Source organism: Ananas comosus, linkage group 6 (assembly GCF_001540865.1).
Source record: "Ananas comosus cultivar F153 linkage group 6, ASM154086v1, whole genome shotgun sequence".
Lineage (NCBI taxonomy): Eukaryota > Viridiplantae > Streptophyta > Magnoliopsida > Poales > Bromeliaceae > Ananas > Ananas comosus.
In genome coordinates, this window is record NC_033626.1 from 12530141 (window position 1) to 12557697 (window position 27557).

Here is a 27557-nt window from a genome sequence, read left to right on the forward strand (position 1 = left end):
ATATAATCTTAAATAGGTGAACAATTTATAATGAACCACATTCATATTGCAATAGATTGCCCAAGCTAATAGCATGTTGGTGCGTCACCTAGGAGGTCCGAAATAATATGATCTTTAGAAAAATCTAACCGACCCCTTGCTAGCAGTCTTTACGATCAAATAATTAAAGAATCTGTGGCGGCAAATTCTGTCTGCAAAACAACACTAACAGTCTACAAAATTGTTTCTTTTATTATTATTTTACGCTCATCTTGCTTGAGGCCTTTCACTGTCTCACCCATATAGCCTAATTCATATTTCGTATGAATGAAATGGGTAGTATACTATATCTTTCTAAAAAAACCGAAACAAGAAATAAGCATCTTAAATTCTTAGACCTATCCCTATTCCTATTCCCTAACCAAATTATGCCTTACAATTTAGGTTGCATGATGACATTTTCGTTACTTTAGAGAGATAGAGAGAGAGAGAGAGAGAGAGAGCAACATGTTACAAAATGGGAAAATTTGAGTAACTACAGTTTTTTTTGTTTTCTTACACACTTCGGGGGAATACTTGGGGTGAGCATTGCAATTGCTCATTTTGAGTTATTCCGCCGGGCGGCGCCACTACCGACTGAGTGGGTGTACGAGCGCGCACGTCTTCCAACTGAAAGTGGCCGCCGCAAAGGCGTCCACGTCACGGATTGCTGCTGATCTGCCGTTCATTCCCGCTTTAGGATTAGTGCTAAAGGAGGGAATCTTAGAATGTGTTGTTTTGAGGGGAGGAAGGTTCGTTGATAGCCGGTTAGGCATGTGGCCGCTCACTTGCTCTTATTAATTGCCTTATCACCGATCGTCTCTAGAGCAAGTGACAAAGGGTTTGATGGTTGGTATCCGAGACCCAAGTTCGAATCCTAATTGATTCACATATTCAGCTAAGTTTATTTCTAAATGAAATAAACGAAGCAGGTAGCGTGTTACCTATCTCTCAAAAAAAAAAATAATTGCCTTAGTCCAACTAAATAAAATATTCTATGCAGATGCATGCATTGTTCCATCTTTTAAAGCGGAAGCCATAGACGTGAGGAGCGGATTTGTCGTTACATCTGCTTCTTAGCCCAGCAGTGCGGCCCGCTCACAGGATGATCTGCGCAACTTGCGGAAGACTCCGAGGAATCTCTACTTCAGAGGTTCTTTAATAACGTGAAATTGTGCGGTTGTGTGTAGAAGTGCACTTGCAATTTCACATTACTAATGAACTGCTGCAGTTGCACATAGCGAAAGCTCTGTGCAATGCAGCTCTAATAGATACGTTATCACTTGGATCAGTAATGGTCCAGTCCAATAGGTAGTTATTGGGCCAAAGTGGGCCAGGACCGGGCTCAAAACTGACCTTTTCTTTCATAATTTGAGATCGTTAGTAGGTGTAGAAGTTAGACCCGGCCCAGATAGTTAAGGTCCATCTTAATTTTGAGGCCGGCTTTCCTTGATTCAACCTCTATAGGATTGGCTCCAATAATTTGCTACCTAATAGAATAATTCAGTGGAAGATAAGATTTTTTTTTTTTTTTTGATATTTTAATTGGTGCAATTATAATTTTGGACTTTAAATTAGCCATCTCTATTTTCAAACATTAAAATTGTTTTTGAAATTTTTCTTTAAGGGTCGGTTCGACTCTCTGCTGAAACACTTCAAATTCTCGGCCTTGCCCCGATTAATCCGAACCAACCTTCCGTCGCAACGCGGGCAAACCCATCCAGGCGAGAACGCCATTATTCTAGTCGCGTTTATATCCCATCTATCTATCTACTCCGTCCATCCCTCCACTTTCTCCTGTAATCGCCGTCCATTTTCAAGAACCCGAACCGTTTTCCATTTCCGAAGAAAATCCAAATCATTTCATTTAAAACTCCCTGATATCACCTTCTAGGCCCTTTTATGCGCCCCTCCCAAACGCCTTCTCATTAGGCGTCGCCCTCGATCTCTTTCTCTTTCTCTCTCTCGAACTCTCGAAACCACCTCTTCTCTTTACCTTCCCTTCTCTTCTCTTTCCCTTCCCTTCTCCTCCCTCTCTAGCTCTCTCTTGTACCCCAAACCCTAGGGCTCTTCCTCTCACCGCTCCGGCGATCGCCTCCGCCTTCGCCGCGCCGCTGATGCCGCTCTTCCTATCGGACGAGGAGTTCCAGCTCCTCGCCCACGACGCCGCCGCGGTGGCGGAGCGCGCGGACGCCGCGATCCGCGAGCTCCGGCGCCAGGTCGAAACCGCGCGCGCGGAGGCCGACGCCGCCTCCATCACCGCCGAGCAGACCTGCGCCCTCCTCGAGCAGCGCTTCGCCGCCCTCTCCGCCGACTTCGACCGCTCCCAGGCCGAGAACGCCCAGCTCGCCGCCTCCGTCGAGCGCCGCCTCTCCGAGCTCGCCGAGGTCCAGGCCGAGAAGCACCAACTCCATATCAAGATCGTACGCTGCCTCCTTTTCATTTCTTGCCCTTGTTTCCTTCTTTCTAATGCCCTCTTTCTTGTTTAGTAGGTTTCTTGAATCCTAATTCCTTTTGCATTCGCAGATTGGGAAGGATGGAGAGATAGAGAGGCTAACGTTGGAGGTGGCGGAGCTCCAGAAGTCTAAGCGTCAGTCGCTGGAACTCGTAGAGCAGCGGGACGCCGAGATCAGAGAGAGGAATGCTACCATCCAGAGCTATCTTGATAAGATTGTGAGTACCTTGTTCTTTTACATACTATTATTCGCACCATTAGCTGTTGATGCATATAGTTCGTTCCTTGTATAAATTGATCTTAGGCTAGTTAATCCAGAAAGAGTGAAAAAGAAACTATCTTGGACTTTAAAAAGGAAAGAAGCATTGGTTTATAATGAAATTGTACTTTCTCTCTACTTATTTCCCTCTTTAAGTATCTTTGAAAGTGATATATCTGTTTGGGGAAAATGTTTTACAACTGCAAAACTAAATAAAGTGATCTCAAAATATTATTTGATTTTGGTGAGAATTCTTACACAAGAAATTTCTTATAAACATCTTGCCTAGCACTTCTTTTTTTAGATTGTTATCCTTTTTCCTTGGACTCAATCGTTCGGCTTTTTGAGAAGCAGGAACTACTCATTTGTAATGGATATCTCCTTTGCAATACCTCTTCCACTGCCGCCACAGCCATTTCATTTTGTAGTTCTTGAAAGAATTTACTAATAGGAGCTCGACTAAGCAGCTGCAGCAGAAATTGCTGTATCAGCCTAAAATCTTGTAAATATGGATTTTACGCTAATAGTGCAATCTGAAAAGATTCTATTTGTGGAAGTTTTCCGTCTTGGTTTAAGCTGATTTGTTTGAGTAGAAGCTAATCAACTATAGATCTTGAGGCATACGCTCAGACTTCTTCAATATTACCTATCTTACATTCCTACATATGATGCTTTATCAGCTGTCCTTTAACCGAAAAACCTTTAATTTGTTTGAAGGTTTTTGTGCATGAGAGATTACTTTATTTTAAATGAAATTGCTGTTGTATATGAACACGAGTCACCTTTCATAGCGATTCTTTGGAATCCACACGAACTTAATAAATCCTGGAATACACTAGTTATGGAAGTTAAGGTTTTGCTAATTTCAGCAGGTTATGAGTAAACATTTTCGTATACAATTTACATTAGAGTGATAATGTGTTTTGATATTATTATAGATGGGGTACCGGAGAAGATTACTATTATACTTAGCTATGCATTACTTGAAGGATCAAGGAATACTGCAGTTTCATATTCGATGCAAAATCAGTGCTACTTTCCATGGCAGCCGACCTTGACCTAGTTGATGGTAGATCAGGTTAGGAGGGTCATTGCCAAGACAGTCCACGTTCTTTTAGCTTCACTTAAGACAGAATTGCTTATGTTGCATGGATTTTCTTTTTAATTTAAATTTGTCTGATGATGTTTTAAACCACTGATAAAGAGTTATGCTAGTATACAAGGCTTTACACGTTTGTGGTATCTGAGGAGTCAAGATTATGTAACTTTACCTCCATTACAATAGAGGTTGGAAAGTTGTTTCCAGTACATGAAATTGCATCTTCAGAGCATAAGATAGCATGCCTTGCGGTCACGTTAAGTGCCCATGGCCATCAAACTGTATTGGTGTTATCATTTTTTTTTTTCAGTGCAATGTTTATACTGAAGAGATCAAATTTGTCATTAGTTCGGTAGAAATGAGTCAAATGACTAACTTTCTTTTCTCGTGAGATAGGTGAATTTGACTGACAGTGCTGCTGCAAAGGAAGCTAGATTAAGTGAGATTGAAACAGAACTGACGCGTTGTCATGCGACCTGTAATCGAATAACTCAGGTATTTTGACATAAATCTACTTAAATTGTATGAAGCATTTGCTAAGAATTTTGATTATGAATACCTGTTAACAGTGTTTTCCCCCCTCTCACATTACTTACATCAGTCGAAAGCTAGGCTTATTGTTTTAGTTCACTCATACCTTTCTCTTTTGATTCACTAGCATTTAATGAGCATGTTGTTTTAATTGCTTGGATAATGCCTCCAGCAATGCCTGAGAGATTATAAACGTGAACGTCCAGTAGGCCTTAATGTTATCCAGCTACTGTGCTTTTGCTCTTTGCCTCGAGGGCCGTTACTTCTACGCCTGGTGAAAAATAATGCTAAGTATCTTATCAGTACAGCTTTGGTGAGATGTGTAACTATTTAATTTGAGAAAAAATTAATTTTGGTTATTATTAATTTTTCATTGTATGTTCTCATTGTCTTCTGGTCATTTGTTGACTTTATGATTTTTCTCGCTGTTTTCCAACTTCCAATTCTCCTTGCTACTGAATAGCCTATGACATCAAAATGTTCTGTCGACTTTGTTGTATATGCGCATGAGTAGGAGAAAGAACTGCTTGAAAAACATAACTCCTGGCTCGAAGAAGAGCTGAATGCAAAAGTTAACAGCCTAATTGAACTGCGGAGATCTAGCATGGATGCCGAGGCAAACATGTCTGCTAAAATAGCCGATGTAAGTCTTTCATCCTTGATCCTTTTCCAGCTTATAAGTGAGGATGGATACTCAAAAGATAGCCTGGTTTATGTTTTGCCTCACAGCTTGAAAGAGAAATTAGTGAATCATCAAATTCATTGAAAAGAAGCAAAGAAAGAGTGGTCGAACTAGAGAACAGAGTCTCTTCCTTGGAGAAGGTATCTCGATAATTACCTGTAACTTGAATAATTTTCACTTTCTCATGGGAAAGTAAAGTTTATCATTCTTATCTCTCTCTCTCTCTCGCGGTCTAAATGAAGGAGCTGTGTGCATCAAAGGAGGCTGCTGCTGTCAATGAACAACAGTATGGTGCTGAATTGTCTACAGTATGTATCATCCATATACTTATGCATCCTGCTATACAACGTCAAGATTTACTTATGAGTGTTTCTCATAATCATTGGTTAATTATTGTGTCAGTTTGCTTTTGAAATTTTAGTTTCTTTAATCCTGTCTTATTCTCAATTTGAAATATTTGGAAGCTTCTTTCTATTGCAATGACCTATCATTGATTTAGACTCGAAAGTATTAAATTCTATTATCAGTTGTATTAAACATTGTATATCACAATTCTATTTCTAAGTGTGATCACGATAAGTCCAGGTAAATCATTTTCCTTTCATTTAACTGCTGATACGTTTATTAAGACATCTTCTATTCTGCTTGGTTTTTTTAAATGTCCTAGTCTTAGGTTGTGAAAGATATCATAATTCAAATATGCCCTAGGTCCTGTCTTTCGTTCTGAAGTAGTAATTTCTTTTCATTTTCTTTTCAAAAGGTTACAAAGCTAGCTGAACTTTACAAAGAGAGTTCTGATGAGTGGTCAAAAAAGGCTGGAGAGCTTGAGGGTGTTATCAAAGCGTTGGAGGTGATATCTTCAGTAGGCCTGTGGATCAAATCTGTTCTCACTCCTTTATTGCATAGACAAAGCTTGTTTCTTATGGCATCTTCTGTTTTATTTTCTCTTTTGCAGACACATCTTGCCCAAGTTGAAAATGAGTACAAAGAGAAACTTGAAATTGAAGCTTCAGCCAGGAAAGAAGTTGAGAAGGTTTTACAATGTGCCTGCTTATATTGACTTATGTTAAATGACTTTCTGTTGTATTTTCTTTTGATTTGTGTATATCGGATAACTGATGGATCTTGCAGTTTTACCTACGACTTATTGTCAATTTTTTTTTGTTTTTGTTATATCCTGTCTTCTGCATTCTTTTATCTGCTACGTGAATGATTAGTTTTTGGTATGAAGGAAGCTGCTGACTTGAAAGAGAAACTTCGAAGATGTGAAGCTGAACTTGAGAATGCAAGGAAGGCTAATGAATTGAGTCTCCTGCCAATGGCCAGTTTTCCTACTGATTTGAACATGAAAGAACTGTATGCTCTTTTGCCTTGTTTTCTGTCAATTAGAATGCACATTTGTTTTGTATTTTTATATAGGTATTCAGGCTTTATCTTTGTATCTTATTCGCATGTTTTCCCAGTTGATTTAATGGGGAATTGTATGTTTGGCTGTAGTTGTTGGTTAAGTGCAATTCCTTGATGTTTATTAATATTCAACTTGTAGAGTCAATGTAATACGAAATACATCCATACATGCTGTCATATTTAAAGAAGTAAAAATTGGTATTGAAGTAAAGAAGCCAGGAAAGATTCAGGTTGGGGTATATTCTTCATCATAGGTCCTAGTTGTTGTGTTGTTATTATTATTGTTATTATTGTTATGTTTGATTGTTGGTGGGGTACTTGCTGTGGTTTGAAATCCTGGCAGTGATAAATTTTATGATTTTGAAAGGAGAACGATTGAGGGTAATATTTTGGAGTTATTTCAACTAAATGTGATTTACTTTTCTGACTGCATGCCATTGTGGTAGAATTGGCCAAGGATGACAGAAGTTAATCATCTGCGCTGCTGTTTGAAAAACTTAACACTTATGGTTAACAACTAAAAGCACATAATCGGTGCTGCAGAAGACATTATACATTACCAATCTGCTTCCTTTTGGACCTCTAGTAGTTTGTTTGTTTGCTTTAGCTCTATTTAATATAAGCTTTTTCTTTTTTTTCTTTTTTCCTTTTTGCACCTAAATAAACTCCCCCTAGCTCGTCCCTGAACTATTCTTGAATGTGGATTCTGGTGATTGTTGTTGCCACCCTATCAATTCCCCTTTTTATGTTGTATTTGTTTACAGATTAATGGGTGAAGCTGATAGTGATAAGACAGATGAGACTGAGCAGATGATTGTTCCTAAAGTTCCTGTTGGGATTTCCGGGACTGCATTAGCTGCTTGTCTTCTCCGGGATGGTTGGAGTGTAAGACAGACCTGTCATCTCTCTCTTTCTGTCTCTCTCATGTTTATTTATTTTGTGTTTATATGTCATCAATTTTACCATGCCTTTATTTGATCGAGCTATCTCTTTTGAATTTTAGCTTGCTAAAATGTATGAAAAATATCAAGAAGCTGCTGATGCTCTGCGACATGAGCGGTGGGGCCGGAAACATGCAGAAGCTGTTTTGGAAAGGGTACTATATATCTACTTGTTAATTTTCTCATTATCTATTGGGATTGTGGTGTATGAAGGCAATATTTTTTTTATCTTTTTCTGGTTTTACTTCAAGATCTGAACTTCAGTGAGGTACTAACTTACTGCCTGAAACTGAATGTGGACATTCTTTAATGATTTATGTACCTTTACGTTTGTTAGTTATTTCTTGTTTATGATTGTATTGCCTCACACGACTTGCTAATTGGCTTATCAGATCGAACGTCTCTTAATTTTTGAATTAAGAGTTTAAGACCATGACAGAATTCTATTTCTTGTTTAAAGAAAGAAAACATTCTAGGACAGATTCATTAATCCTCTTTTATCTGCACATGATATAGATCTGATAGTATGGGGTTGACTAGTTTTCCTGTGCTTTTGTTTCATTTTGGGACTCTGTCCTTTTTCATCCTTAAATGCCAACACCTAATGGGGAGTGTTTCGTTGATTGAAAGGAGATCTATTATTCATCCTGTCCTGGAAAAGGAATACTTCTTTTTTTCCTGCATTATATTTGGTAATCTTTACTTCATTTTAGAAGTTCAGGACTTCTTTGCTCTTTGACATTTTTCTTAAGGCTTGGGAAATCACTGCTTATTGCAGAAAATCTCAATTGTTTGCTGCTTCTGTTTTTTGATTATGCCTACGGATCCTTCATAAATTCCCTTATTTTTTTCCAAATTTGATCACGTTTGAATTAAAACTGCTTAGATGTTAGATTGCTGTTTCCTACCCTCCATCATGNTTTTTGGTCTTTTTTTTTTTTTTTTTTTTTTTTTTTTTTTTCTTTTGGTACGGTGATCTGTTTACTTTTTTTGGGTTGTATTTGCTGGATTTGGTTCATTTTCCTTGGATATTGGGTTTTTTTTTTATGAGCAGTTAGTTGATCCAGTTGTTTGCTGGATTTGATTTATTTAATGCTGAATTCAGCATGTTATGAAAACAGGCTATGCTGGTCTTAAAATATTTCATTTTATATTTTTATTGGATACATCATTGTACCTGGCTCAGTTATATCTGAGATATCTACATTTGAATTGGAGACCTCGCAAAACAATTATTTTTTCTGAATAATCAAAGTTATCTTTTATTGTTATAGTGATAGAGCTTACCTTTCTTTGCCTTTAACTATTGATTCATCACTATGGCAGTTTATTTAAGGTATTAGATCTTTTAATAGAATTTCATATACGTTTCTCTTGTAATACAGATATGATTTTTCCTTCTAGCTAATTTGAGATTCATCTTATTATTTACCTTTTCATCTACGGTTTGTTACTATAAATAGAGAACCTCTTCACTGTTTTCCCCTCATCACTTGCTCCGTGTTTTTGAGGATGGTACTGGATTTGTCTCCTGCTAGTCTTATATTGACGTTGTATGAATTTCTTATGTTGTTGTCCGTCATATCTCTTATGATGGTTTTCTAGCTGTGTTCATGGATCTTTTCCCATATACTCTTTACTCTATTTTGTGCATCGGATTATTTCTTTATTTGCTCCTTTTCTTTTGCATGCGAAACTACATGTATGTGGTATTGTGGTGGTATTCTGAAGTTTTGTATACAATCAATGATAAATGAATCCAGGGGGTAGCTTGTTTCTTCTTGATATTTGAACTCTACGATGCAATAATTATAAATGTCTCTTCTGATAGTGTCTCATCAATGCATAAGATTAGCTATGTTTTCTTTTTGTTCAACATTGTCTTATAGATATGTGCAGACAATTATGATATAAAATGATAGTTTTAATATAATTCATTTTCTTCTGCCTTCTGTTTTCTATAGTTTAATATCTCAATTCTAAATTTGCAGGTTCTGCATGAGATAGAAGAGAAAGCTGAGCTAATTTTAGATGAACGGGGTAATTTTCTGATATGTTTCATAGAAACTACTAAGCTTTTGCATGGCATTATTTCAATTAGTATCGACGTAGAATGGTGGATGCCATTTTCTTAGATGCCTGACGTGGAATTTTCATTCATTTTTTATGCTTAATTGCTTATATTTTACTGATCTCGCAAAGCATGATACTTTCTGTTGGGTTTTTAGCAGCTGTTAATGACTTAAGACCTGCTTATAGATTATCATCCATTTGGTGTCTAGGTCCTGTGTTAATCTGGTCGGTGCAATGGTGTTTGGAGACCGCATATGAGTGTTTGCGTTGTTATTTGGCAATCCACCGTGTCCACTGTGGTTGAGATCTAGTTAAAATCACACTGGGTTGGGCCATTTTCAGTTCAAATAGACATGAGTTTTTTGTGCTTCTTTTTAGGATTTTTCTTGTGTATGTGTCTGTATGTTAGGGGGTTGGAGGTGGGGGGGTGGTGTGTGGGGACATTCTTTTACCATCTTGATGTGAAGCACTATTTCACAATGCCTAAAGTATAAATAGGTTAAATTTGTCCTTTAGTTACTTGCCTTTTTTTTTTTGACTACATATCTTTTTTGCTGTCTCAGCTGAACACGAGAGAATGGCAGAAGCATACTCCCTGATGAATCAAAAACTGCAGCAGGCATTGTTGGAGCATGACAATTTTGAGAGTACTATTAGAAATCTCAAGGTGTTTTGCTGTCTCAGTATGCTGCAATTAACTTTCTAAGATGGATTTTATGCTGACTAATCATCTTACAGGCAGAGTTGAGAAAACAGGAACGTGATTATGATATTGCACAGAAGGAAATTGATGATCTTCAGAAGCAAGTAAGAGTTTAATTTATACATTTTGATGTATGACATTGCGTATGCTCTTCTTCTCCGCTATGTTGTTTACCTGCTTTAAATTCTGTTTGTTAGGATTATTGAAGTATTTTTACATTGGGACCATCATACTGCTGGCAACATTCTTTCTTTAATTTATCTGTTTTTGTGAGATTTGTTGTTTCCTTCACCAAATTATAATGGTTTATCTGATTAGGTAGCAGTCCTGTTAAAAGAATGCCAAGATATTCAACTTCGCTGTGGTGCCAACCTATCAAGTGACTTAGATACTCATGTTTCTACAAGATCAGCAGATGTTACCTATGGCATTCAAGCTGAAAAAGCTGTTTCTGCACATGTGGGTGATCTTATTGCTGAAGTCTATACTGTGTCCCATTTTCGTAAAAAAAGTAATATAGTTTTTAATTCCTATCATTAATTTGAAACAGATGACTTTTAAGGACATAAATGAATTAGTTGAGCAAAATGTGCAACTCCGGGGCCAAGTGCGTTGCCTTTCTGTTGAGGTTGAGAAAAAGGATGCAGAATTAAGGGTGGGTATCAAGTATTTTTTCCATGGCTGTTGTGATTTGCATTCTAAAGCAACATCTGTTATTGATGTAAAATATCATAAGATTTTTGTATATATTAGATGCTGCTTAGTAATTTGACCTTTATGATCGATTCACTAGTTCGCTCTAAATTGTGTTCTGTTTGAGCCTTTTAGGAGGGTTTCCAAATTGAGCTGCAGAAAGTGACTGATGAGGCAAAGTCCAAGATTGAAGCTGTGCTTAAGAGATCAGAAGAGCAAGGATGCATAATCGAGTCACTTCACAGCTCTGTATGTCTTGGCTGTGAATTGCTCCTCCTGTTTTGCTTGTTGAAATTGCAAATATATGTTGCATAATGTAATGCCCTTTGTTGGTATATCTTGTTTCTTTGTGCAGGTTGCCATGTACAAGAGGCTGTATGAAGAAGAACATAAACTTCGTACTTCTAGCAATACTTTATTAGAATCTATTCCAGGTTCGCTTATCATCCTGCCCTTTCCTTTTTATTCTTTATTCTTGAAATCGAGTTATTATTATGTTGATTTCTTCTGGTTGTTGGGTGTACATTAGTCAATGTTTAGCTGATTTTTGTGACTTATATTTGTTTTCTGAAGTGTGGATATTAACTAATGTTAGTGGCCAAAATAGTCTATATCATGTATTATACTGATATTCTCGACAAACTTTTTCAGAAGACGGCAAGAAGGAGCTCATGCCTTTATTTGAAGGCTCTCAGGTAATTTTCTTCAATAAGCTTATTGAAAGCTGTCATGCTTGTATGGTTGTAAATATTCCTGTGCTTTTAGATGATATTTACATTCTTTTCATCTTTCATTCACTAGGATGTTTCAAAAAAAGCGTACGAACAACTTGCTGAACGTGCTAAGAATCTTGAGCAGGAATTGACCAAGTTAAGGTAGGGTTTCATTATATCTTCAACTCTTATTGTCTGGTGGCTCTGTTTCAGATTAATACAAAAAGTCTCACTTTATTGTTCTTTTCTATATATATATATATATATAGCGAGAGAGAGGGAGGGGGGGACGGAGGGGATCTAGAACTCAGGTACTACGGAGTTGTTTTTGATGTTGGGACATCCGAATTGACGATCCACTCCATTCAAGTTGACATAGATTATTTGAATCTTATAGGAATCAAGTTTCATAATTTTTCGAAATCATTTTCTACTTCATCAAGTGGCCGCAAAATGAACGGTGGAAATCAATCAAGCCTCTAAAAATTGATGAGAGGACTCTCAAGTTCAAGATCAAGGTCATTCATTTTGATCAAAGATTAAAGAATTTTCTGCCAAAAATTTAACTAATTTAGAATGTGCTAAACCGTTAAACGAGAAAACGCATTATGTAGACCATTGTATAGAGTATTTGAATCTTGTAGGAATCAAGTTTTGTAAATTTTCGAAATCATTTCACTTGCTATCAAGTTAGTCTCGAAATTGAACAATTTTAAATAGAGTATTTGAATCTTATAGGAATCAAGTTTCGTAATTTTTCAAAATCATTTCACTAGTGATCAAGTAGTCTCGAAATTGAACATACCGTTATATAGTGTATTTGAATCTTCTTGGAATCAAGTTTCGTAATTTTCGAAATCATTTCACTTGGGATCAAGTAGTCTTGAAATTGAACAATTTTAATGGTTTACATAATGCGTTTTTTTGTTTAACGGGGTAGCACATTCTAAATTAGTTAAATTTGATAGAAATTTCTTTAAACTATCTTAGATCAAAATGAATGACCTTGATCTTGAATTTGAGAGTCCTATCATCAATTTTTAGAGGCTTGTTCGATTTCGACAGTTCATTTTGCAGCTGCTTGATGAGCTAGAAAATGATTTTGAAAATTACCGGACTTGATTTCTATAAGATTCAAACACACTATATCAACTTGATCAGAGCAAATTGTCGATTCGGATGTTCCGACATCAAAAACAAGTCCATAGTACAGGAGTTAGAATTCTCTTAAGGGTGCGTTTGGTTCACGCTATCTTTATAAGATTCCTAGTAATCCAATAGGAATAAAAAAATATGACGGTGTTTGGCTAAATGCACTAAGTAATCTAGTTGGTAATATTAGATTTACTTGGGAATGAGATGCATCCCAAAGTACTAATCACATTTCTTTGAGGGAGGGTGGGTATCCTTATATTAATGGGTTGGGGTAATTATAATATGTCTAATCTCTTATCTGCTGGCTAGTTGGTATTACTTTTCTTTGCACTCTAACCTCATATCTCTCTCTAAACTTATCTTTTTCTCTCTAAACTTCAACTCTTTTTCTCTCTCTAAACTAAGCTATTTCTTCCCTTCTTTTTTTAAAATCTCAACCCTCTCATTCTCTCTAATCTCGACTCTATTTCTCTTCCTATTTCTTTAATTATGCTTTCTCTTTCTAATCTATATTCTCTCTCTCTCTTTTCTAAAAAGATGTTGAAATTTTTTTATAGTATTATTTAAAATTAATTAAAAAAATAAATAAATTAATTATATATTTTTGTAATCTTAAATAACATTGACTAAATAATATGACCGTACGAACCAAACACCGAAATACTGTATTCCTAGTAATAGGATGAATAGGAATAAGATTCTTGGATATCATTTTACTCCAATTAATCTTTCATAGTGCGAACCAAACGCGCCCTAAGATTATTATAGCTGAGCTCTATACATACATACATGCATGAATGCAGTGCATGTGTGATGACGTACACATTAAATTAAATTTATATTTAAAATTAAAATTAAAATAAATTTTTGATTTTGAATCTAAATGGTTATTAGTGGTGAAATTTTGAATTGATTTCAAAATTTTAATTAAAACTTGAATTCAGATTTAAATTTATAAACAAACTCAAAATTTAAATTTAATTTCGAATCCATTATTTGAATTTAAATAATTTTTGATTTTATAGGTCTATTTTTAAACCATTTTATTTTTCAAATTTGATTTATTTTTAGTAAGTTAATTATTAAAATTATTTTTTGAATGTGTATGGCATATTTTTTATTCCATCTGGATTCCCATTTTGTCAACTGAAAATTTCCTATCCGCAATAATATATACATATATATATATATATACTATACATACTACTATATATATATATATATAGAGTTGGGCTAGAATACTATTGATAGCAAAACGTCAGTTTTGCTATCAAGTTTTTAGCCTTTGGATCAACTCTTTTCACCATTTCTAACCATTGAATTAAATATTATAACCCAGTAGGGACCATTCAACCCTACGCGGACCATTCAACTCTAACTGACTAATATCATCCTAACCCTACAATTTCTAATCCAAAGGTTAAAAACTTGATAGCAAAAAGAGCGTTTTGCTATCAATAGTATTCCAGCCTAATACTATATATATATATATATCGCATTAATGAAGCATATTTTTATAATGTTTTTGCAGTCCTCGTAGTTCTTGGTTCAATGGAAGGTAATGCCATTTTAATGTAATATATTTTTTGACAACAATTTCTTCCAGTGACATTTAATGAGACAGTGCAACTTCTATCACTTGAGCTTGAATTGTTATTTTTGCTATATAAGAAAGAGCATCACCGTGCGAGAGTCATCCACCAATGCTGCTCAAAATAATGTACAAAATCGAAACAGCCCTTACCTTACCACTGAGCTTGTTCTTGAAATGTGAAGTCATATGCTTAGGACAATCAAGGAACTGTTAACTGTCACACATGGTGATACATTCAATTGATGTTGTCTACTTTAATACTTTATGCTATTTATGAAAGTTCACCTGCTTATTGTTATGAGTAGTTCAACTACCTGCTTGAGGTCTATAAACTTGGAGGTTTTAGTTTTCATGTCTATCTCCATTATATATCCATTATTTTTGTTTGACTGGCTATTTGAACCTGTGATTGCATGTTTTCTCTAATACTTATAGGAGTGAGCTCACTACATTGCGAACAGAACGTGATAAAATGGCTTTGGAAGCCAATTTTGCTAGAGACCGGCTTAATAGTTTCATGGCAGAGCTTGATCATCAGGTAAATTTTTTGAATTTCTGTTGACTTACATTCTCTCTATGTGCCTGTGGATATTCTTTTTTTTACCTTTAAAACCAAATTTTCATCTTCAATTAGTAGTGTTTTGCTTTTGATATACTTTTATTCTTCGTATTATAGTGTCATTTGATGCACTTTGCTTATTTGATGTTTGCCTTTTCCATTTTTGTTTGTTTTACCTTTATTCTTATCATTATAGAGGAAGGAAGCCAATGCAGTTTCAGGTAGAAATGTGGAGTTGACACAATTATTGGTTGATTACCAAAAGAGACTACGCGAAAGTAGTGATTCTCAACAAGCCTCTGAGGATAAGTTGCGAAAGCTATCAATGGAGGTAGATATTATCCCATCCTTGTATTTACAAGAGCATATTAACAACGACCAAGGGACGTCATATGTAATATATGGACAGGTATCTATTTTGAAGCATGAGAAGGAGATCTTAGTGAACTCGGAGAAGAGAGCTTTGGATGAAGTGCGCAGTTTGATAGAGAGAGTTCATCGTCTTCAGGTCATTTGTTGCCATTTATTTGTGTTTCAGCTTGGTTTCAACTTTTTTTATTTGTCATCTTTGGGTCTGATTGCCTCAACTTGCATAATTCCATTATTTTCAGCTGCTTTTGTGGCCCTATTGCATAAACATGGTGATAAATGTTATGTAATAGATAATATTGGAGTTTCCTACATCTCTGTTTACATATTGGTCAAGTCATGTCCTTTAGTTGTTTGATGCCCTTTTTTTAATTTTCATTTATGTTATCCTACCATGGATGCATGTGTACTTCGATATCTAATCTCCAACATAGTCAGACTTAAAAGATCTATTTCTTGTACATGATACAGACAAGCCTTGACACGATACAAACCACTGAGGAGGTTCGTGAGGTATGATTCTCACTTCACATCTTCTCTCGAACTTTTTCTTGAACTTCCTCATGCAACTTGTTGAGCCGTGTGACTTGGATGACTCAGAATGCGAGAGCTGTGGAAAGGAGAAATCAGGAAGAGCATGTTAAACGAATTGAAGTAAGGCTCCATCTTGGATTTCTATTTGTTATTAATTTTCTTTTTTCCAACAAACCTTTGGTATTGGTTTGTTTTTTATTTTAAGTGTGTCCACACAGCCGATGGGAAAAGCTTTAAATGCTTACACATTACCTAGTTCTTTGAAATCTGTACCCTGTGGTGGTAGTTTTGAGGGGGAAAGATTGACGTTTTCTACTCTCCGGGAAATATGTTTGCTTGGCTAATTTCCTTTTTCCTCTCTACTTGTCCTTTCTTATTTATTACTAATCTTGCTTGGTGATGTATATGTGTGTGTGTGCGTGTGTGTATGCACATATATACGTATATGCATACTAAATTTGATTTCATGGGGTTCTAGCGTGTCTTGTTCATATCNTGTGGTGGTAGTTTTGAGGGGGAAAGATTGACGTTTTCTACTCTCCGGGAAATATGTTTGCTTGGCTAATTTCCTTTTTCCTCTCTACTTGTCCTTTCGTATATATTGTTAATTTTGATTTGATGTGTATATGTGTGTGTGTGCGTGTGTGTATGCACATATATACGTATATGCATACTAAATTTGATTTCATGGGGTTCTAGCGTGTCTTGTTCATATCGTTTGCTGTTCTTGCATTATAATTTTATGTTCTTCTCAGTTCACTTTGCAACATTTATGCTCAATGCTTGGCCTGGTTTTGCAGAGAGAGTGGGCAGAAGCTAAGAAGGAGCTTCACGAAGAACGTGATCGTGTTCGTGCCCTAACGCTTGAAAAAGAAAAAGCTATAGAGACAACTGTTCATCAAGTAGAAGAAATGAGAAAAGAATTAACTGACGCATGGCGTGCGGTTTCTTCTGCTGAATCAAGGGCTGCTGTAGCAGAGGTTTGTTTACTTTGGAACTTGCGAAGTATTATGAATTAAATCAACCGGCCTCTCTGTGATTTGCTGGATATTGTTTTGTAGGCTAGATGCTCAGATTTGGAGGGACGGATCAATGGAAGAAAGGTAGCTCTTAAATCCTTTGCTTAGTTATGATGTTTTCTTGCAAATTCTGTTCCTTCTATTTCTTATGGTCTTGCATTATTTTTTTCTCGCACAATAGAATGACCACAATTTAGTGCTATTCTGTCAGCTTAGTTTGGTTAGACACTGATTAATGTTTCATGACTAGCTGTTTGGCCTTATGGAGTCATTCCGTGCCTTGCTTGTTGTAAATTTTTGCTGTCAATATCTTGGTGTTGGGCGGTAGAACTTGACATTTGTGCATTATTCTTTATTAATTTCTATTAATCTATTTGAGGAAGAAAGAAAAAGATTTTATGAATAGGTAGCTAATTCTTGTTGTTGCATCTTTTCCTTGATAGAGCATAACAAAGGATGGCGCCCATGATGACTCATTGTTGTCCTCCAATGAGGTATATATATTCTGTGAGGTGGTTCCTCTTACATCAGAATTTTTTTTTTTTTTTTTTCAGAGCTCAATGCTTAAGAAATTATAAGATAATTTCTTAACCAAGTTTTTGGATTCTTGCAAATAACATGCTTGAGGGGGTATATTATAAGACATTAATATACTGCCTCAAGCATAAAGTACTCTATTACAGCTCTCGTCTCATTATGGAATATGTTTTCAGATGCACTCTCTTCTACTTAGTTGATGCCATTATGGGCAGCTCTTTTTTCTTTGTCCCTCCCTGGAGTTTGCTCGAGAATTCTGCTACTTTTAGAAATGTCCTTTTCTCTAGTTACATAAACATGTTGGTTAAAGAAGAGTTTGGAAATTTTGTAAAATAAACCACCAGTATTAGTTGAAAGAAAGGAAGTATAACTAGTAGTGCTCATTATGTGAATTGCTTGCCAGCTCTGCTGGAATCGTCTGTGCCTACAATAGTTCCTTCTGTCGTGGGACATAGACATCTCACAGCATATAAAATCTGTCCGAAGGACCTGTATACTTGAATTTCTCAGTTTTATAGTGCATTTGTGAGCTGACATATTATTCTGTACATCAAATCCATCTTTTACATCATAGGGTATAATAATATGATATGGAGTTGATTCTCTGCCTTTTGTAGTAAGTTTTATTTAACACTTTGATAGCCTTTTGTGGTTCTCGAACATTTTAAAATACTACTAGGTTACTGAGGAGCTGTGGAAAGCAAAAGAGGAAATGGAAAAACTGAGAGAGGAAGCTCAAGCAAACAAGAATTACATGTTGCAGGTGGTTTGACTTTTTACATGTCATTTTACCTTTTCCCCTTTATGCTAAACTAATGGTTTCTCTAACATTTAATATTTTATACTACAGTACAAAGAAATAGCCCACACAAATGAAGTGGCACTGAAGCAAATTGAGTCTAGGCATGAGGAGTACAAGGCAGAGGTACTGTTGTTTCTCTTGTGGTTTCATGAACATATATCAATCTTTTCTGGCCTCTGTTATTCACTTATTATGTGTTTTAGTATATTTAGCAAATATAGAGCATAAGTTATTTCCTTTGTTGCAGGCTGAAAGATTGAAGAAGACTTTTGAAGATGAAGTTTTGTCCCTAAGAAATAAGCTGTCTGAAATGGAGAAGAACTATGTATTGAAGTCTGAAGAAGCAAGCTCACTTATTGAAGCTAAAGAAAAAGAACTCCTTTCTGTATTGGCTGAAACTTCGGCCTTAAGAGATGAAGTTGCTCAGAAAGTGTAAGCTTTTCGACTTTTGGTTTTGAATATACTTTTGTCATTGAATGTCTAAATGCTCTTTTTGTAACCATCTATAGAACACGAATAGAGATGCTAGAAATTCAAGTATCCTCCCTGAAGGATGATCTTGATCAGGAACATAAACGCTGGAGAACTGCCCAAGACAACTACGAGAGACAGGTTTCTAACTGTCAGAATATTTATTGCTTATGGCAAACTAATGAATCTATGTGGTTTGATATCTTGTATTAGAAGGCTGTTTGGCCTGGCTGAAGCTTCTGGAAAAGAGCTGTTTTAGGACAGCAGCTAGAGCTGTCCAGTGAAGAACTAAAATTTTCATTAAAATCCCCTTAACAGCTTTATGCACCAAATGCAGTCTGTCTCTTATTTGGCCTAGCTGGAGCTTCTTTAGGTGCCTAAACTCTTGATTTCCACCACAGCAAAAGCTCCAGATTTTTTTTTTTTTTTTTTTTTGAGTACAAATTATAGCTACTGCTTTTCCAATTTGAGAAATTATTCTAGAAGCCAGTCCAAGCAGGCCTCCGGGCTTCTACTTTTAGTGATGTATTTCTGTATGTTATGGATATGCTAGTGACTCTTATGATTCTTGTGCAATATTCTCCAGTGACTGCCAGTCATTCAGTTTGGTTGTGAATTGATGTTTTTGAGTGAATTAAAATTCTTGAACTGTTTGTGATTGCAAAAGTAATTAGTTTCTGATAGTTGACTTGTAATAGAAATCTTTCTCCCAGAAACTATATTTTTGTTTCCAAACTGTACGTTTGTTTCATTTTACTTCTATATTTCTTTAACAGTGATCAATTTGTAGGAATTCTGTAATGTAATTATTTGATTCAGAGTTATCTTTTTGTTCTATAATTTGTCGGAAGCTAATTAACATTTGTATATATTCTGTAGGTTATTCTGCAATCTGAGACTATCCAGGAGTTGACGAGTGTTTCCAAAGAACTGTCTTCATTGCAATCTGAAATGGCAAAGCTCCGAGATATTTCAGATGCACAAAAAGTTGAAAATGTAATATTCCTCGCTTTTTCTATTTAAAATAAAGCCTTTCATCTGGTTATCCTTTGATGTCGTATTTCTTTACATTCTGTAATTTGCCAATTGATTTCGTCTGATTGTTAATACGTTTCTGGTTTAGAGTTTGAAAGAACCTTTATCATGTGCTAGATGACATGGAAGGACTCATATTCATGGATCAGTCGTTCCTATATCATATAGTAGATGACATGAAAGGATGCATATTCATGTATCAGTTGTTCCTTAAAAAGGATAGTTTTGCAGTGGAACAAAAAAAAATGTAGAGTATCTTCATTCCACTAGAAGTCCATTGATATAAAGATCCCATAGTTCCTTTCCAATCAGACACTGCACGTATTGCGGTGGCATACGGTTTCATGGTGCCAATGGTAGATAAACCAGAAGCTGAGAATACTTAAGCCTAACTTTTCCTGCTTCATGCCTATGGTGGTCAATTTGTACCTACCTTTTTCATACTCATCAAATGATAAGCGAAAAAGTTGTTTGGCAAATAATGATTATATATACATGCTGCTTCACAAGGTGAGCGCATAGTGATTTTGCCACATGTCGCATGCTAATACATGAGAGAGGATCCATGTAGTAGAGATGCTAGTTGAGCCGAGTATCATCACGAGTCATGACAGATTGACAGGTATCGTAGCACATACCATGCTGATGCCAAATGACCAAAAAATTGGGGGCATGTGGCGGCAATCAAATCTCCATGATCAAATGTCTTCTGATACATAATATGATTTTGCGGCTTGCTTTGTTGTTTTAAAATTATCAATCCTCAGGCAAGGAACTTATAGTTTAGAATTTTTCCTTGTTTACATTTGAAATAGAAGAAAGGCGAAAAATACAGTCCTCTTCTTCTTTAATGGTCTCATATACGGTCATCCTATGATCAGTTTGCATGGAAACTCTTTGCTGGGAATGTTACACATGTAAGAATTGGCATGTTACATAAAGAAAATTCTGCAATCTGTTTTTTAATTTTAATTTTTTAATGCTAGAGATCTGCTTTAGGAATCTGTTGTGTTTATCTCTTTATAATAATGTTTGCTTAGCATTAGTGTGAAACATCTGATGACTTATATATGCGATCCACTAGATGTTGGCTGTCTGTGCTCAACATTTGGTGCATTTATTTGTTTTTCCTCTGTATTTACACATATTTGGTATTTAACACAGTTGTTTTAATTTTTTTCAGGATGCCCTGAAATCATCATGGGAACATGAAAAGCTGGAATTACAGAGAGATAAGGATGAAGCGCAAAGGAAGTATAATGAAATCAATGAACAGGTTTGTGTTAATGAAAATAGGTTTGTATTGAAACTTGGGCCTAAATACCTTTTGTTGTTTGTAACTTCAACGACTCCTAGATCATTGTTCTTTATTTGTCTGGTCTTTTTATTTCTGCTAGTATGAATCATACTGAATTGTGCTGTCAAATTAATCATACCAAAGTGTGCAGTTGCAATATGGCAGACTAAGGAACTACTCAAATATGTGGGTAGTTGTCATTTATGTTGAGACTCGTATGCGTGTACATTTGTATTATATGTTCATGAAGTATTGCTGTGTTATTTCAGTCAAAGGATGATCTTTCTGTTTAGCTTATGCATTTTAGCTTACTGGGGTTGGTCTATTATGTTGCTTATATAGATGCTCGTGAGATACGGTTGCTGATGTTAATCCAGACTGAAAACTTTGGGCATTCTGGTTTTATTGGTTTCTCCATTTGGACACTAATTTGTTCCTACTTAGCATAAAGTTCAATTATTTGGATCATTATTTTTTGGTAGCTGAAATTTAAATTCCACCGTATGTACCATCGGATGATAAGGTACACAGTGTACATAATGTGGCACCCGCTAGTTGTACGAAGTTAGTTATTCTTACACTACGGTGGTCTCATCCCCTAAAGAATAATATGATAGCTACATCTTTCGATCACCTGATCTCCTAATTTGTGAATTATTTAGTGAATCCAACTCCAAGTAGCTTGTAAAGGTGTGTATCACTGTTCATGGCTTCAATTTTTTTGCTTTTGAATCTGTTAGTTTTGTGTCTTGCTATTATTACGTTTATTCCTTCTGATTACCATGTATATTCTTTTCTTCTTTGGCCTTTAGAATAAAATATTGCACAATCAGCTCGAGTCTTTGCGCATTAGATTAGCTGACAAGGAACGTAGCTTCGCTGGATTGTCATCCCAAACTGCAGATTCGCAAACGGAGAGTGATTTGCAAAATGTTATTAGTTATCTACGCAGATCGAAAGAAATAGTAAGTACACGTTGTCAGCAGTTTAATTAGACATTACAGATTATTATATTGATATGCACTCTGCCGTAAAACTGCAGGCAGAAACTGAACTGTCGTTGTTAAAGCAAGAGAAGATACGGCTTCAATCCCATGTATGCTCTTGAAATTTTACTCACCTTTTACATAACCTTTTATGTTACTGTATCATTTCAGGACCCATTGGTTATGATCCTGCAGAAACAAACTTTGAATATAATTTATAGTTTATTCTCTTTTTTTGTGCCTGTTCAGCAGCCACTGGCTGTGATCTTGCAGAAACAAACTTTGAATATAATTTATATTTATTCTCTTTTTTTTGTGCCCGTTCAGCTAGAAAATGCATTAAAGGCCTCCAAGGAGGCTCAAGCCTTGCTACATTCTCAATCTGAGAATTTTCAAACAACAGTTTTTAAAGATGAAGAATTCAAGTCCTTGCAGCTCCAGGTGATATTTCTATTGTCTTCCAGTGACTTCTAATCTATTTTGATAGGTTTTATTACACTATAAGCTAATTGATTGAGTATTACTCTGGTAATCATGGTTTTTTACCACCAAATTATGGATGTAGGTAAGAGAGATTAATTTGCTTCGAGAAAGCAACATACAGCTGCGAGAGGAGAACAAACACAACTTTGAAGAATGCCAGGTCTGGATAAAGTTCTTTATCTTTGCAATCTCTCTATAATTTGTTTTAGAGAAACTTCAAAAGTGCTTTGTAAGTGAAGATTGGTGTACCGATGTGATGTTAAATGCATTTTGGAGTTGGGGCTTCATGACTAATTGTAGGCATGATTGCTCTCTTCCTAGAAACTCCGCGACGAAGCACAAAAAGCTAAAATGGAAGCCGAGAGATTGCATAATCTTTTACTTGAGAAGGAGCTAGAATTTGAGGCTTGCCAGAAGGAGGCTGAGACGCAAAAGATGGAGACACAACACCTCAACAATAGGATTGCCGAGGTAGACTTCAGCCTAAATTTGAAGGAAGATGTTTTATTTTTCTCTGTTCCATTAGAGGGGCTAATATATATTTCTTGTTGCAGTTAGTTGAAAGTTATAAGAGCATCGACCTCAAGGAATATGAACATATGAAGGATGAGCTTCAGAGTATCAAGGTTACTGACTTAATACTTCAACAGTTATTTTAAGTGCTGCAGGCTCTTTGAAGTTCATTTATGATGATAATTGTTGAAAATAGAAAAAAGGAAAGGGAAATATCTGAGTTTATGTGAGGCATAGCTATGTGTTGTTGTAGGTAACTTTTGTTTGGACTTCTCGATCTTTGCTTGTCAGATTGTGAAGGTTGAGAGTTAGAGGGATTACCGGGCTGTCAAAGCTTTCCATTTGTGTGGATTTATTCGGAAAGGGATCTTGTTTACAATGATTATATTGGTTAATATCTAGTATAAGTAGGAAATCATTGTGATGTAGTTAGTTTTGTTAATAAAAGATATGTTAAGTGCAAGGAAATATTTTTGAATAACAAGAAGTAGAAGAATCAAAAGGAAGCTGGGTGCATCCCCCATGATTCTTCTTCGCAAAATGCCTCAGGTATCGGAGACTCCTGTCTCTGTATGGACTTTTCTTATCCTCAATTTGCATTTCATGTTGTACTCCTGTATTAGTATGCTTATTCTTGTTTGGATGTAGTAATATGGCTATTCAATGCCCATCATTTATGAATGAAATGGCTATCATAAAGTAGTTTCTTTGTCAATTACGATGTCACATTTTTCCTTTATTTTTGTCCATGTGGGATCAAATAGTTGCCCAATACCTCCCATTAATCTATTATCTTATAATACTTCCGAGTAATAATTAGTTGTTTGGGGCAACAGGTACTCCTGAGAGAGAAGGAGACTGAGCTTGAGCTGACAAAGAATCTTGTTTCAGAGAAGCAAGAATTAATTTCTAAGCTGGAAGAAAACCTTGCTAGATGTCAATCAGAGTTAGCTGAAAGAGAAAACAAGTTAAATGATGCTTTTCAAGTTGAGGTACAGCTTTACGTGAATGTTGTTTACTGCTCTAGAACCTCCATTTGGCACGTTATAACACATCATGACCTGCAGGCAAGTATCAAAATGGAAATCGAGAAGCAGAAGAAGATCATTTCTTCTTTGAAGGTTGTACTTTTTTGTGTACATATCATGCTTTTACGAAATAGTGGAAATTTTTTTAGTTATTATTCATCTCTCCTTGATTCTATTGTAATTGCCTTAGTTATTTTTACTTTGATGTGTGCTTTACTCAGAATTTTTATTTTACAGAAGAAAAATGAGGTGCTGGCGAAGGAAAAGGAGGAACTTAGCAAGGATAAACAAGGCCTTTTAAAACAGATAGAGGATCTTAAATCAAGTACCAGTTACTTTTTTTTTTTTTGCATAATCCATTATTTATTTTTGCTTTTTCCTCTTTTAGTCCTAATTAATCATGGTTAGCAGGCAGGAAGACCTTAAATGAAACTTTGATTGATCAGGCCGCTAAGGAAAAGGATACAAGGATTCAGGTTTGAATCTGCAATACCGCTGGATTATTTTTTTGTCTTTTGTGTTTTTGGCACTAACGAAGAAAAAATTTCAGATATTGGAGAAGACTTTGGAGAGGGAGAGAGACGATCTGCGGAAGGAGAGGGATGACAACCGGAAAGAGAAATTAAAGCGGCAAAAGACTGAGAAGACGGTGCTAGATCTTATTCAGACGGTCAACAAGGTTTCTGCAAAAATTTAAGCTTCACTATTTCTTCCTTTTTTGTTGATTAATAGTTATTTAACCCACCTTTATGCCGCAATAGTTCTGACTTTCAAGATGTATTCTATTGAATTCCTGCATAGCTGATGCGTCTTTGCAAATGAAGAGAACCTATTTGCCTGTCTAGAATTAATTTTTTCCCATATACAGCCATTATGTATCTTTTATTTTTTAATTTATTTTTTGTTGCCTTTTACGCTGTAAGAATTGTTATTAGTCATGTATTCATATCTCCGTAGGATATCAAATTTCATCACTTTACTTATAGATGAATCTGTCTTATCATGTATCTATACTGTCTGATTGTCTTTATTGTGATGTGCTAATCTTATTTCCTCGTTGTTTGCAGGATAAGAAGAAGGTTGAAGAAGAGCTTGCAAAGCATAAACAGGCTATCGTCATCATGTTGGAGGTATGACTAGACTTCAGTTTTATAATTTTTATTTTTCCCTTCAGTTTATGTCCTATGGGTGAAGCTAACTCTGTTTTAGAGACAAGGGGACATCCATGTTGTTATTATGGTTCTTGTTGAGTGTCTTTTTCTAGGTTTCCCTGGTTATCGAGTTTTAGCAGTATATCATTGCTGAAATTGGTAACCATGAGAAATGCACATCAAAGAAACTGCGAATAAGTGATGCAGCTGGAGATGGCGCATGTTCCTGTCCGGAAACTTATACTAAATTTGTTGAATTGATGAGTTCTTATGTAGATATCTGTTTTTGTTGGATCTCCAGTCTTTACCTTTCTGTTGGTTTTGTTTTGCATTTTATTTGTCGGTTTTTAGAGTACTGGAATAACAGCTTCTCAACTTCCATCTGGGAGCACGCTAGATGAACAAACTTTTGCATACTTTCTCTCCGTTGATAGCTTTGAAGACGCTGCCAACTCCTTGCTAAATGACGGGTCAGGAACTCAGCCTCTCCCACCCGAAACTTCAGCAGCAGATACTTCTTTAGCAGCTGCAGGTTTGTGTTTTTAATCTCTTGTTTTTACTTACAGTTTATGCAAAAACGAGATATGCATCAGGCTAAATAAATGAAAAAATATATATTCTTTATTCAGGTCGGCAGGTTCCTCCTACTACTGCACAGACCAGACAATCTGTGACTCCTCAAGGTAAAGCAACAGAGGAAAAAACTGGAACTACTGTTGTCAAACCTAGTACTGAAGTTCGCAAGGCAGGAAGAAGGCTTGTACGTCCCCGTCTTGAGCGGCCCGAAGAGTCTCAAGCTGATATAGAAATGTCGGCAGCGGAGGGGCCTGTGGTGACAGAGGACCGCAAGCCCAGCTCATCTCATGAACCAGAACTATCAGGTGTAATATTGTCTTCATCACACCCGCCGCCTTCTCGCAAACGTATGGCCTCTTCATCAGTCTCTGAGCCAAAAGAAGAATCGGTAGCACAAGATGAGGCTGGCACTGAAACTGTTCCTCCTTCAAAGAAATCTAAAGATGCAGATTTTGATGTACAATCTTCTGAAATCCCGGCCATAGCACAAGAGCCAGCGGGCCCATCAGCTGACAACTTTGATGCAAAATCGCCTATGGAAGACGTGGATACTGATGAGATTGTAGAGGCAGCAGGGGAGGAAGAGATGGCAAACAAGGATGAAGTAGAGGAGCATCAAAGTGCGCCAGTCGATGGCATGAATCAAGAAAACGAGGCTCAATCTGAAGAAGATGCGACTATGGAGGAGGTTAGAGATAAGTCAAAAGATGCGGGGGAGTTGATTGATGAGGGCCCAAGGAGTGAAGATCCGAAGGAAATAATGCCCCTTGATGTTGAAGACGATAGAGAGGAAGGCGAGCTGATGCCGGATGAACCTGAGCAGCAAATAGAGGAGGCCGCGTCAGGAGAAGGACACAGTGAGTCTACTCCTAGCGATGGGGTTAATGCTATTGATGAAACCCCAGAAACTGTGGAGCCTGCTTCCCCTGAACCTGTGACTGAAAAGAGTGAAAACGCTGATGTCTTAGAGGAGGTTACAGAAGGCAATAATAACAATAATAATAACAATAGCACTGGTCCGGGCATCACTGAAACTGAGCTAAGTTCTCCAATACTATTGGGCGTACGCGAAGGATCACCTAGTACGCTTCCCCAAGCATCACCATCACGAGTCCGTGAGAGTTCTCCAAGTTCACTTCTGCCTCACAGTGCAGCTCCAGAACAGCAGGGTTCCAGTACTGTTTCAGAAACGGAAGAACCACGGGGCCGCGGAAGAACAATTAGTATAACGGAGAGAGCTAGACAGAATGCCCCTCTCAGACAAGCCAGGATGGCGGCAGCTCAAACTACTCCCAGAGGTCGGGGTAGACCAGCTGGTGGCTACAGGGTGAGTTGGATTTACCATTTTATATTTCTTTTCCTTTTCTCAATTACTGCAGTCAATTAATTTATCTGGTACCATCAGCGATGGTGAGGCTGATTGTGTTGTTGACAATTATCAGATGATGTTTACATTCTGTGTTGTGATAGGCTAATCGGGGGGCGCGTGGCCGAGGTGGTCGTGGACAATCATAACGTTTCATAGTCATGTTATAGGCAGCGGCTTAAGTTTATGACAGGCTTTCGATGCACTGGGTAGTTATATTTATGGGTGCTTTTATTTGCCAACCAATTCACATTGGCATATAAATTTCCTAAACTTTGTCTGTTAAAGTTATAGAACCGGAAATTTTTTGCTGCTTAATGCACCATAACTTAGGCATTAACCTTGGACTGCTATCTGTGAGGTCTTAACACCAAACCGCTCTCTTTCTTGTTTTTGTAGCTTTGTAATTGTTGTTGTTGTTTGTTTTTTGTATTCTTTTTTGTTTTGTTTTGTTTTTTTTTTGTGGCAACTTCGATCCACCAGTATTTTTTCGAGCGTGGTGTGCCTC

General features: G+C 36.5%; 1 protein-coding gene across 6 annotated transcripts; it reads left to right on the top strand.

The window, feature by feature from the left end:
• LOC109712184 (nuclear-pore anchor) lies at positions 2023-27466 on the top strand. Of its 6 annotated transcripts, none has more exons than XM_020235609.1 (49): positions 2024-2441; positions 2545-2691; positions 4228-4326; positions 4877-5005; positions 5092-5184; positions 5287-5352; positions 5805-5894; positions 6000-6077; positions 6276-6400; positions 7216-7336; positions 7455-7547; positions 9384-9432; positions 10029-10132; positions 10204-10272; positions 10487-10627; positions 10719-10823; positions 10997-11110; positions 11217-11295; positions 11513-11556; positions 11663-11736; positions 14759-14861; positions 15079-15213; positions 15292-15390; positions 15723-15764; positions 15852-15905; positions 16586-16765; positions 16847-16888; positions 17248-17298; positions 18021-18104; positions 18192-18266; positions 18391-18575; positions 18653-18755; positions 19494-19610; positions 20833-20925; positions 21759-21911; positions 21989-22042; positions 22260-22373; positions 22498-22575; positions 22737-22886; positions 22970-23041; positions 23765-23920; positions 23996-24049; positions 24194-24281; positions 24365-24432; positions 24507-24635; positions 25024-25086; positions 25459-25639; positions 25737-27010; positions 27154-27466. In XM_020235609.1, the coding sequence occupies exons 1-49, from the start codon at positions 2136-2138 to the stop codon at positions 27196-27198; spliced, it is 6168 nt and encodes a 2055-aa protein (XP_020091198.1). In that variant the 5' UTR covers positions 2024-2135; the 3' UTR covers positions 27199-27466. The 6 variants fall into 6 exon arrangements, with proteins under 6 accessions (XP_020091202.1, XP_020091198.1, XP_020091201.1 ...); XM_020235612.1 differs by having other exon boundaries at positions 11516-11556; XM_020235611.1 differs by having other exon boundaries at positions 24368-24432; positions 27154-27447.